The sequence below is a fragment of the Cetorhinus maximus genome, chromosome 22 (assembly GCF_964194155.1).
Source record: "Cetorhinus maximus chromosome 22, sCetMax3.hap1.1, whole genome shotgun sequence".
Lineage (NCBI taxonomy): Eukaryota > Metazoa > Chordata > Chondrichthyes > Lamniformes > Cetorhinidae > Cetorhinus > Cetorhinus maximus.
Window position 1 is genome coordinate 36461990 of NC_135900.1, and position 12737 is coordinate 36474726.

The window sequence follows — 12737 nt, forward strand, 5'->3', positions numbered from 1 at the left end:
CCTCCTTGGCCTGTGGAGCTGGAGCTGATGGGGTCACAGGTAGAGGGGATTGGGAGCAGCTGGACACTCTTGGAGTTTCCTGGGAGATGACTCTGGGGTATCCAGCTGATGGCCCTCCTCCCTTTGGGTACCCGAAGGCCCCTGCCTGACTCCTTGAGGAGATGAGGCACCTGGAGGAAGGTCGAGATGCCCCATCTCCCCCCCTCGCCGAGCCACTGATGGACCCCGCCTATGCCTAGAGCGATGGAGTGCAGGTCCAAATGCAAATCTGGCAGAACGTACTAGACCAAGGTCTCCAACGTGGCTGTCATCCTTCCCATGGTGACCTCGAGGCGTTCATATGTCGGAGCCATAACTTCAGAGAGAACATAGACAGACTCCTCCATCCTTCACTCTAGTCTGTTCACTGCCTCTTGCAACCCTGCCTGATGTTCTGCCGCCTGTCTTTTCATCACCAGCATGTCTGCCACGGCCATTTCCAGAGGCTCATCGTCACACTCAGAATCAGTAGGGCCCTGTTCTCTAGCAGTCTTCTGAGTGCCAGAGACCTGGGCTGTCACTGTTTCTGACTGCTGTGGAGATGTGTCAGTGAGGTGTTCCCCAGAAAGTGACCCCAGGCCTGATCTAGATCTAGCACCCTCCGAGGCATGTGTCTCTGTACTGGTGAAGGGTGCAGGTGAATGCTGTGACGGGTCTTTATTGAATGGATTCTCCTCTGAGGTGGTCTGAGGGCTGGGGCTGATGGTCTGGCTGGACCTGTGTCTGGGCCTGCTGGTGCCTGTAAGAGAGGGAAGTTAGACTTAGTACATGAGCAGGCAGAATGCAACATTGCGTATCACTCACTGTGAATGTCAGGGCCTGATCATCGAATGGAGGGCTGACTCATGCTGGGTTGATGGGGGAGGCCGATCTTGCCTTCATCACAGAAACAATCCTTGTCCTCCCCTGCTAACTCAGCTGCTTCCTCCTTGAGGGGTGTGAGTTCCTGGATGTTCACCATCTGGGATCTCTCCCTCCTGGTGTGGGCGTTTAGCCTGCATTAAGACAAATATATAGAATATGATTAGAAGGATGGAGGACAAGTTGGGAAGCATGCATGCCTACTATATGTGCGTAGCCCTCCCCAGTAAGGGCTAAAGATGCTGTTTGTGCAGGATGATAAATCAGATGGTGATGATGTTAAGATGTGTGTGAGACATTCAGTGCTGATGTCTCCTCTGCTGATAGTGTATGAGATCCCTGAGGAGTGTAACCCTTTGAGTGCCATTATGAGAGTGAGAGTTTGGAGTGAACAGAAGATGACTTACCCTGGCGGAGTGGATTAGATCATTCATTCTCTTCCAGCACTGCAGGGTGTTTTCTTTTTGGATCCCAATGGCACAGACCTCTGCTGCGACCCCCTCCCAGGTTGGCGAGATAATGTTGATGGACCGCCTGGTTCCATCCCTCGGGAAGAGAACATCACAGTGTTGAGGAGAGCCACCGGGCAGTCATGGCTGAATCTGGGGGTGCATGACTTCTTTCTCCCAGGTGCCATCTGAGGACATGCAGAACAGCTGGGCCACAGAGAGTGAATGTTGGGTGGCATTTAAATATAGCACCAGGACCTTCGACCCTATAAGGTGATGGCGGGATGGGAGGGGGAGGGCCGTGGTGAATCAGTGTCCACCCTGCTGTGTGATTCAGAGTGGCTCACCAATGCATAATTAATGACATTCCAAGGGAACAATGGGCCGCGAGAACCTGCCTCACTGCCCAGCGGGAAATGTGTCGCTTATCCTGCCCACCACCGCACAGAATGGAAAATTTCACTCTAAGTTTATTTGGGGAAAATATTAGTTATATTTTCCTTTGTTCAGTATCCTTGAGCAAGGCATGAACATATGATAGGCCAGTAGAAAGCAGAGCTCAATAAAAACAACAAATAAATAGTTTTAGCATTCACTTTATTAGTTTTAGTTTTTGTGCAATCTGATGTTCAAACATGAAGCAAGTTTTTTACAGTTTGTGCAAGAAAATTAATAATTTTGACCCTTTTACCTTCTTATGGCATATTGTTTTTTTTTCCAAACATGCTATGTTTGCTTAAAGGTATGTGGGATTCTAGGAAATTTGCTATCATGTATAAAATAAATGTCTTTTGTATCTGGCCTTTAATGAAAGAATGTGCTAAAAGTAGTTTTTCTACCCTTGACCAGAGCAAAACATTTCTCATCTCCCCTCTAGTTCCTTTGCTGTTTTCAACATTTATACACTATCTTTGCTAGGTGTTGGCGATTTCCTGGCATGGAAGACTGTTTCATTGCATCACTTCCTTATAGAGAGTTCGACCTCCTGTCTTGCTCATTTTGGCATACCATTCGGCTTTGGTTTGCACTATTTCTACTTGGATTAATCCACACATTGTGCATTGTTCACTGCTCTGAAGAAGGGTCATAAGGACTCGAAACGTTGACTCTGTTTCTCTCTCCACAGATGCTGTCAGACCTGCTGAGTTTTTCCAGCATTTTCTGTTTTTGTATTATGTTGGAACTCATTTACGTCTTATTAGTTAAGAGGCTCACTGATCAACAGTCACAATGTTGTTTGTGCACACTACCAGTCTGCCACCCTCACCAAAGTTGAAAATTACCCACATTTCCTCTGCCTAACTGCAAATCAAGTGAGATTTGAAAACGTTGCATTTATACACCACTACCTCCCGTATCGGTCTATATTAAAAGCAGTTCAAGAATGAAATTCAATTAGAAAGTAAGCTGGGGTTTGTAACTTGGTGTATTTTACATAATTTGTTTTTACTCTAAATCTTTTTATTAAACCCTCTCCCCCAAAATATTAATTTAGGTTTTCATATTTCATATCTCTCCTTTAGGTGCCAGTTAATGCTGGAATATGGTCTCAGGCATTGGTAGCTCTCTGCGCCTTGCCTAAATGTCAGTAAGCTTTAACTGTGTATCTCACAACTGCTCAGACCAAGTCTGTCCAAAATCTGTTAAGCCCTAATATCATGCACAATATATATTTGAACTTTAAGCTCCTCGATAAAAGTTATGGTTTTCATGTTATAGTTAATGGTATCCCAGGGGACTAGATTGTGTTGTATAATCTTTCCATCATTGTAGTACAGTGACTAATAATTATTTTTTGATGTTCTATTCTCAACAAAAAAAAACTTCACCATCTTTGCATGGCAGGTTTCTTCTTGTATTTGCAGGTATAATGCCTAATATAACAGAAGCCATCAAAATATTGTAAAGATAGTGTTTCTCTGCAAATACATTTCATCATATGTAACTATCAACAGTGCCAATGCTCAGATAACAGAATGGGGCTATCTCAGGGCTGGTCACTCTACAGTGAACCATTTAGACCATAATTTGCTGTCAAGATAACAGTGAGGCTAATGTTGTTCATATTATTTATGCGTAAATGGCATAGCAACTTGAGACAAGGAGCACATGCACATTTAAACTCAATTATGCAAAAGTTGCTGCTGGAGTTACTGTTCCACTATTAGCTTTGTGAAAATAGCCTCCTGCAGTCTGAGTAACCATTGAAATTCATTCAATGATGTGAAGTTACTGTGCTTACCTGGTAGCTATAAACCAAACTTGCCACAGAAATTAAGCCTTGTCTGTTTCAGTCTAATTATCCTTTTAATGACATGATAATTATTAATTACTGACTGTCAACCACTCTGATGCTGAAAATTAACTATTACAAATGTGGAGCCTCATTTCTTCAGTCTTTAATTGTTGTTGAAGAATTTATAAATATAAGACCTTTTTTTTACTTCTCCCTTCTGCTTCTTTCTTTTCTCTCTCTTAATCTAATATTTCTTTCCCTCCATTTATTTCTCTTTCTGTACCTGATTTGAAATTGAATTATCCACTCTAATTAACATCAGGGAGAGGGAAATTTACCTGGACACTCTGTACCAGGAGGCGGACACACCCCTTAAGATAGGGTCTTGTGATTTGGTCAGTGGTCAGGGACAGGAGGGTGTGACTCCGAGTGAGGCAGTTAAGGGAACCTAGAGAGCAGGAGTGCAGAGCCTCGGCCTCTGTAATTATCTAAAAGGTTTGAGGTTCTTTCAGCTTGTTTAGATGAGAGTGGGGCCTGCAGGCTGGATCAGCTAACTGACCATGGGACCGTGGTACATTCAAGTGGGAGGAGCAAAAAGGAATGTAATAGTAGCAGTAGGGGACAGTATAGTGAGGGGGATTGACATAGTTCCTTGCAGCTGAGAGCGAGAGCCCAGACGGCTGTGTTGCCTGCCTGGTGCCAGAGTTCGGGACATCCACTCAGGGCTGGAGAGGAACTTACAGTGGGAAGGGGAGGATCCAATCATCATGGCCCATGTACCTAGCAACGATATAAGCAGGACAAGGAAGGAGGTTCTGCATAGTCAGTATGAGGAGCTAGGCACCAAATTAAGAAGCAGAACCTCAAAGGCAATAATCTCTGGTTTTTCCCTGAGCCACATGCAAATTTGCATAGGGAAAATAAGATTAGAGGAATATATGCGTGGCTCAAAGACTGGTGTGGGAGAAGTGGGTTCTGGTTTGTGGGGCACTGGCACCATTACTGGGGAAAGTGGGGGCTGTACCATTGGGACAGATTTCACCTGAACCGTGCTGGGACTGTTGTTTTAGCGAGCTGCATAACTAGGGAAGTAGAGAGGGTTTAAAACTAAATGGGTGGGGTCAAGGGATCAAATTTGGGAAGATGTGGTCAATCAAACAGTAGAAACAAGGCAAGAGAGAAAGGTATTAATATGGGAAATGATGAACAGAACATGACAGGATGGGATAGAAAAAACAAACCTAAGAGTAAATCAACAGTAAAGGCTAGATGTTACAAAAATAATAAAAGAGCAAAACTAAAGGCTCTGTATCTGAATGAATGCAGCATTCGAAACAAAACAGATGAACTGATAGCGCAAATAGAAATAAATAAATAAATGTGACCTGATAGCCATTACAGAGATATGGTTGCAGGATGATATAGATTGGGACCTGAATATTGACATACATGACATTTAAGAAGGACAGGAAGCTAGGAAAAGGTGGAGGGGTGGATCTTTTAATTAAGGATGGTATTAGCACATTAGAGAGGGATGACGTATGCGCAAGAAACCAGGATGTAAAAGCAGTTTGGGTAGCGATGAGAAATGATAAAAGGCAAAAAGTCACTTGTGGGAGTGGTATACAAGCCTGCTAACAGTAACCACATGGTAGGACAGAGTGCAAAGGAAGAGATAATGGGAGCATGTCAAAAAGGTACGATGATAATCTTGGGAGATTTTAATCTGCATATAGACTGGAAAAATTAGATGGGCAAAGGTAGCCTAGATGGGGAGTCCCTGGAATGTTTTTGGGATAGTTTCTTAGAACAACACGTTCTGGAGCTGACCAGAGAGCAGGCCATACTAGACCTGGTATTGTGCAATGAGATAGGACTAATTAATGACCTCATAGTGAAACTGCTGTCACGTAATAGAAATCATTACATGATTGAATTTTACGTTCAGTTTGAGGGAGAGAAGAGTGGTACCAAGACTAGTATTTTAAACTTAAGTAGGGGCAATTATGAGAGCATAAAAGCAGTGCTAGCTAAAGGGAACTGGCAAATTAGGTTAAGGGATAGGTCAATAGAGATGCAGTGGCAGACATTTAAGGGATATTTCAGAATATACAAAATAGATACATTCCAACGAGAAAGAAAAATTCCAAGGGAGGACTCACCATCCATGTTTAACTTAAAAAGATAAAGATTGTAACAAAAAAAGCATATAATTGTGCAAAGATTGGCAGCAGGTCAGAAGATTGGACAAAATATAAAAAACAGCAAAGAATGACTAAAAGATTGATAAGGTCGGAACAATTAGAGTACGAGAGAAAGCTAGCTAGAAATATAAAGACATATTAAGAATTTTCATAGATATTTAAGAATTTTTTCAAAATTCCCTAGATTTGGGGGAAGGTTCCATTAGATTGGAAAATAGCGAATGTTACTCCTTTATTCAAAAAGGGAGGGAGACAGAAAGCAGGAAACTGGAGCTTAACATCTATCATAGGGAAAATGTTAGAAGATATTATTAAAGATTTTATGGCAGGGCAAATAGAAAAATTCAAAGTAATCAGGCAGAGTCAACATGGTCTTGTCAGTGAGAAATCATGTTTAACCAACTTATTGCAGTTGTTTGAAGAGTAACATCTGCTGTGGATAAAGGGGAACTGGTGGGTATACTGTACTTAGATTTCCAGAAGGCATTTGTTAAGGTGCTATATCAAAGGTTATTGTGGAAAATAAACGCTCATGGTATAGGGGGTAACATATTGGCATGGATAGAAGATTGGCTAGCTAACAGGAAACAGAGAGGAGGCATAAGTGGGCCATTTTCTGGTTGACAAGATTTAACAAGTGGTGTACCACAGGGATCAGTTTTGGGGCCTCAACTTTTTACAATTTATATAAATGACTTGGATGAAGGGGCCGAAGGTATAGTTGCTAAAGTTGCAGATGGCACAAAGATATTAAGAAGGTAAGTTGTGAAGAGGACGTAAGTAGGCTACAAAGCGATAGGTTAAGTGAGTGGACAAAGATCTGGCAAATGGGGTATAATATAGGAAAATGTGAAATCATCCATTTTGGAAGGAAGAATAAAAAGGAAGCATATTATCTAAATGTTGAGCATTTGCAGAGCTCTGAGATGCAGAGGATCTGGGTGTCTTAGTGCATGAATTGCAAAAGGTTAGTTTGTAGGTACAGCAAGTAATTAGGAAAGCTAATAGAATGTTATTGTTTATTGCGAGGGGAATTGAATATAAAAGTAGGGAGGTTATGCTTCAGTTATACAGGGCATTGGTGAGATCACATCTGGAGTAAGGAAGGATGTAAACGCATTGGAAGCAGTTCGGAGAAGGTTTACTAGACTAATATCTGAAATGGGAGGGTTGTCTTATGAGGAAAGGTTGGACAAGCTAGGCTTGTATCCGCTGGAGTTTGGAAATGTAAGCAATGAATTGTTTGAAACTTAAGATCCTGAGGGCTCTTGACAGGGTGGATGTGGAAAGGATGTTTCTTCTTGTGAGAGAATCTAGAACAAGGGCACATTGTTTAAAAATAAGAGGGCGCCCATTTAAGACAGAGATGAGGAGAAATGTTTTCTTTCAGAGGGTCATGAGTATTTGGAACTCTCTTCCTCGAAAGATGGTGGAAGCAGAGTCCTTGAATATTTTTAAGGCAGAGGTAGATAGATTCTTGATAAGCAAGGGGATGAAAGGTTACCGGGGATAAGTGGGAATGTGGAATTGAGGTTAAAATCAGACCGGCCATGATTTTATTGAATGATGGAGAAGGTTGTAGTTGTCTACTCCTGATGCGTATGTTCATATGTTCCTCCTTTGTCCTTGAACTGTTAATTTTACAATCCTTCAATCTGACAGGTTAAATTGGTTCTCCTGTTCACTCATGCCCCAGATACTTGGTTTCCCTCACTGCAATGTTATATCAGCTTGCACTTTCAGCAACTTTGCAAGAAAAAAATTTTAAAACCTGAACATTCAAGGCCAGTCTAACTCATGGCAGACCTCATTAAATGCCCCGATGCAGCAGATTATAGCCCAATTAAAACTTCCTGACAAACTACTGTTATGACCACAGCCTATGTTAATTGCTGTGCAAACCAAATCCCAGAGAGAAACTTGGCTTACGGGCCATACCCTTTTTTTTGTATTCTGAAAATGAGAAGGAGATGGACTGATCTCAGCAGCAAGAAGAGCAGTAACAGTTTTGGATTTTAAAATTATAAATAAAAGTTTCATTAACAAGAATAAAAGAAAATTAAAGCACACAAGATTACAGTTACACATTTAAACTTAGTCTTACAAAATATTCCCCAAAAAAGACACTCTACTTGATAAGGCCTATAAGTAAATACCATCCAGGCAACACTCCCTTATAGACATTTAACTATAAAAATTCAGTAATATTACTCAAGGCAAACAGCTGTAGCTTTAATAAAGGCATACCACATGATCTGTAACTCTCTTCCATTCTTCTGTGGAAATCCAAACTTCAGAATAATATTGCTTTTTGCAGCCCAAGACTTTCCTGGCTTGACTGGATGGCTGGTTCAAACCTGCATCTTCTTCCAGCCCAGAGCCACAGCTCCCAACTTTGCTCTAGCTCAACAACAATAATTCATAGCTACAGTAACTCATAAATATCTTCTTCCCCTCTCATCTCAGGTTCCACCTTTCTCACACCTCTGTGAAACTCAAATCCTTCCAAATATAAAATCTTTCATGTCTCTATTTTGTCTTTGCTTTTTGGGTCAATAAAATATAATATCCTCAGTTCTCTTTACCTATGGAATTCCTGTAATATGCAGACATGTATCTTATAACGTCTGACTTCCCATTTATATTCAAACAAACTCTCAACTTATCTAAAATAGGAATTGTTAGATCTAACCTATTGACTTGTACCTCAAACCTAACACCTATCCTTTTCATGTTTTAAACCCCCCCCAGAAACCTGTCTCCTATTAATCTTTGCCCAGCTTAATTAAATCATACACACACACACACCCACCCCCACACACACACCCACACACACAAGACGCACACAGCCTTCTTCATGGAATAACACAATATTCCCCAAAAATACAAAAACAAAACATCCATTTCTCGCATTGTTGTACAATGGCTGTCCTGAGAAGCGATAGCCATTTCTTAGCATTTCTTTTCGAATCTTAGAGCAGTTTTGTATCATTCTTAGAGCAGTATGGAACACATAAAAAAAGATACATGAACATCATTTAAATTCTATTTGTGATCTCAGTGAAGCTTTACTTATCCAAGGTGACTCATAGACGTTTACAGCACAGAAGGAGGCCATTCGGCCCATCATGTTCATGCTGGTCAACAAAGATCTGACTACACTAATCCCATTTTCCAGCGCTTGGTCCATAGCCCTGGAGGCTATGACAATGCAAGTGAATGTCTACTTCTTAAATATTACGAGAATTTCTGACTCAACCACCCTTTCAGGCAGTGAGCTCCAGACTCCCACCGCCCTCTGGGTGAAAAGATTTCTCCTCAACTCCTCTCTTATCCTTCTACTTCTTACCTTAAATCTATGCCCCCTGGCTATTGACCCCTCTACTAATGGAAAAACTGCCTTCCTATCCACTCTATCTATGCCCCTCATAATCTTATAAACCTCTATCAGGTCCTCGCTCAACCTTCACTGCACCAAGGTGATTGCTATTCCTGAGAGAACATACAGACACTTTGCAATTGAGTACAATTTTACAGTGACAGACTATTCCTTTACACAGCCTTTATTAAACATTTTATTTTTATTTTATTTTGGCGTTCTTATAAATCCATTATCTGCTTTTCATAAATGATGCCACAGAAATATTACTGCGATTTTGCACATCGTGTTGGAGTATGATCACTCTATTGTGTGTTTTTTATGCTCAGCTGCACAGACTTTCACACTTGACTGTTGAGGAGATGATGGCATAGTGGTAATGTCACTATACTAGTTATGCAGGTGCCCAGCCAAATGTTTTTGGGAATTGGGTTCAAATCCCACCATGTCTGCTGGTGGAATTTAAATTCAATTAATAAATCTGGAATTGAAACCTAGTGTTAGTGATTAGTGATGGCGACCATGACAATTATCATTGATCATTGTAAAAACCAATCTTGTTCACTAATATTCACAAATCCACTGTCCTTACCCAGTCTGGTCTACCTGTGACTCACGATCCAGAGAAATATGGTTGACTTAGCAAGCCGTTTAATTCAAGGGCAATTAAGGATGTACAACAAATGTTGAACTTGGCAGCAAAACCCACATCCTGTGAAAGATTCTTCTTCTTCCCGTGAAATATTCTTCTTGAAAAATGTTACTGAATTTTACACTGAACAAATATTCTTCAGTTAATTGAATATCTCGGAGTGTATTAATTCCTGGTTCATATGGTTGTGAATGTTTTGAAATATGAAATGTTTGCGTGTGGAGGGAATAATGTGACTGACATGTCGTTCACTTTGGCTTTAAGTAATTTTTCCATATCTCACAACTATAAATGATTTCTTGATTTACTTTGTCACAATACTCAGAAGTTATTTCAAAAGCCTCACAGCTACTCAAAGTCTTTCATGTATTGCTTTTAGATGATGGAGTTGGTTTCTGATAAGATATAACTTCACAGTGGATCTTAACTGTGATTGATACGCCATGTCGAGGAGCACAGCAGTTCCCATATGGCTCTAATGGTCTCTGTTTCTGTTTTGAAATTTCAATGAGTTTCCTTAAACCAATCAAATGTTAAAGGACATTACAGATTGTATAACCTTGTCCTTTTATTTCAGGTCACCCAAAAACCCAGAACAGAAAATAATCAAGCGAGTGATTGCCCTTGAAGGAGATATCATCAGGTAAGTATTATGTGCTGTAATGACTTGGTTCTTAAGATTTCTGTGATATATGACAGTTAATCAAGTATAAAATCTCAGCTGAATGTCCATTCTAAATTCTTGTGATTGTCATGGTGACATATTAGAAAGGCCACATTGTTTTGTTGCTTTTTAAAAGAAGTGCATGTTCTGACCAAAGTAAATTCAATGTTGCTAATCTATTTCTGAGCTATTACTAAAATTCTAAATATTTAACAGAATTCCAGTGAAAATGTATATGTTGCCCATTTAGTAGTTGGTTTTGCATCCTTGGTAAATATGCTCTCACAGTGGCACTTATCATAAATCTTACATTAAAATGGTTCGGCTCTGCAGTTTTGCATTGCAAGGTGATCTTGAAATGAGAATCCAAATGGCTGGCAGAAGCAGAACTAATAGGGTTTTGAAATTGAGCACCCTGGTGGTTATGAGATTTAAATGAGAAATGGACGGAAAATTACTCCTAACTTTTTAATTATTCTTTTTTCCTCATGCTTGTTATTTTGACACTAGGTTGGAGTGCAGAAAATTCACTGATGAAGTTGCATTGTTTTAACATGGTAGATGGTAGGTGATTAGGATGTAATGTCAGGTCTTGTGCTTAGTTTTCTTGCAATATTTTCTATTGCTAAAGCATGTAATATAGTTTTGAAGAATATAGTTGTTGAGTGCCAGTTTTTCTACAGCTACCTTGGTGAACAATCTTTAAGCTGTTTATGTGGTGTGTAGCATATCTGATAATCAGGACATTATGCAATGATCTACTTACCTGTAATAGACAGTTCCAGAAGTGGCTTAGGTTACCAGTTCAACTGAAAAAAGTGATGGATGAATCAAGCTTTGGAAATGAAATCAGAAAATGCTGAAAATGAACAGCAGGTCAGTCAGCATCTGCAAAGAGAAAAGATAATTTATTGATTTTTCAGGTTCTCCGCCCTTCATCAGAATTGAAGAGTGAAAGAGGCCAAAAGGTCAGGGTGAGAGATTAAAGGCAGTCCTGGGACTCTACAAGCCATCCTACAGCTCGTAGGATGCATGGCACTCACGTCATTGTCCCAGACTAAGGAGGGGCAAGACTTGTGTTCTCAATGGGGTTATGGCACAGCTTGGTGCGCAGGCATGTTCATAGTCTCACACTCGATGGTCCTAGGGATGGCTGGCTAGATAATGGGCTACAGATGGGATGGTCGTGGTCAGGGAAGGCACCTGCAGCCTGTAAAAGGGGTAAATGTAATAAAGGGAGTGGAGGATACTTGAAGCTCTCTTGGCAGCGGGCGGGGGTGGGGATTGACTTTTTAAGTGACGCACACAGGCGCAAGATGGGGAGGGTTGAGGTCCACATGGACCATGGGGACATGCACAGTGATGGGTTCAGGGGGGAGAGCAGGAATGTCCACCACAATAACTTTGCGCTCTAGGGCTACTGGGGAAGGCTGAAGAATTACCAGATGGAGGTCTACCTGAACATCATGGGATTTCAGAATGATCGGAGGGACATGAACTGTGAGAGGGGGAGGGTCGAAGCTAGTCTGAAAGTAGAAGTGCAGCACCGCCATCTTGAGACCCCAAATCAGTGATGCAGTTTAAAAATGAAACTGGAATAAAATCTCCATGGGAGGGGTCTGAGGCAGTGTGGGAGGAGCACACAGCTGGATTCGGGGGCCCTTTCAGTGGCCACCCTTATACTTTTGAGATTCTCAACATGGAGACAAAGGGTCACCTTACAGAACTCATGAACACTTTATTGAGAACTGAGAGTTGGAAGCACTAACAAAGCAGCTCACCATCACCTTCTCAAGGGCAGTTAGGGATGGGCAATAAATGCTAGCCTAGCCAGTGAAGCCCTCATCTCATGAACAAATAAAAAAAAGTAATGGTGTGCTTTTACAAGAGACTGCATTAGTAAATGGGCCCACGTTAGAGGTGGTCTCATTGAGCATTTATATGTCTGGAATTTAAGAAGGGAAGAGATATCCAGCCATTAAGGGAGCACAGCTGCTGGTTATCTGCAAGATGCTAAATCAAACCCTGTCATGTGAATTGTTCAATTGACATGGGTTAGGGACCAAAAGGCATTCAGTCACTCAAAAAGTGCAAGGCAGGCTTAATGTCTAATCCAGGCCAGGCATTGCATGAATGCCTTCATTGAGAGTGACCATAGCATGACTGTGCTCAAGCCTCTTCCATCCTCCATGTACTTGAGATGTTAGGATGTTGGGGTACCTTCTTAGACATCTGTAATCTGTGAGGGAGCTA

The 12737-nt window shown here is 41.2% G+C and overlaps 1 protein-coding gene across 3 annotated transcripts in view; it reads left to right on the forward strand.

Moving 5' to 3' along the window:
* immp2l (inner mitochondrial membrane peptidase subunit 2) overlaps positions 1-12737 on the forward strand; it is a 662809-nt gene that overhangs the window by 425122 nt on the left and 224950 nt on the right. For all 3 annotated transcript variants that reach the window (XR_013580208.1, XM_078568097.1, XM_078568096.1), the window contains one exon: positions 10398-10463. Coding sequence is in view for 2 of the 3 variants with exons in the window: in XM_078568097.1 (XP_078424223.1) it covers positions 10398-10463 (66 nt within the window). In the remaining variant the exon portion in view is untranslated. The remainder of the gene's footprint in view (positions 1-10397; positions 10464-12737) is intronic.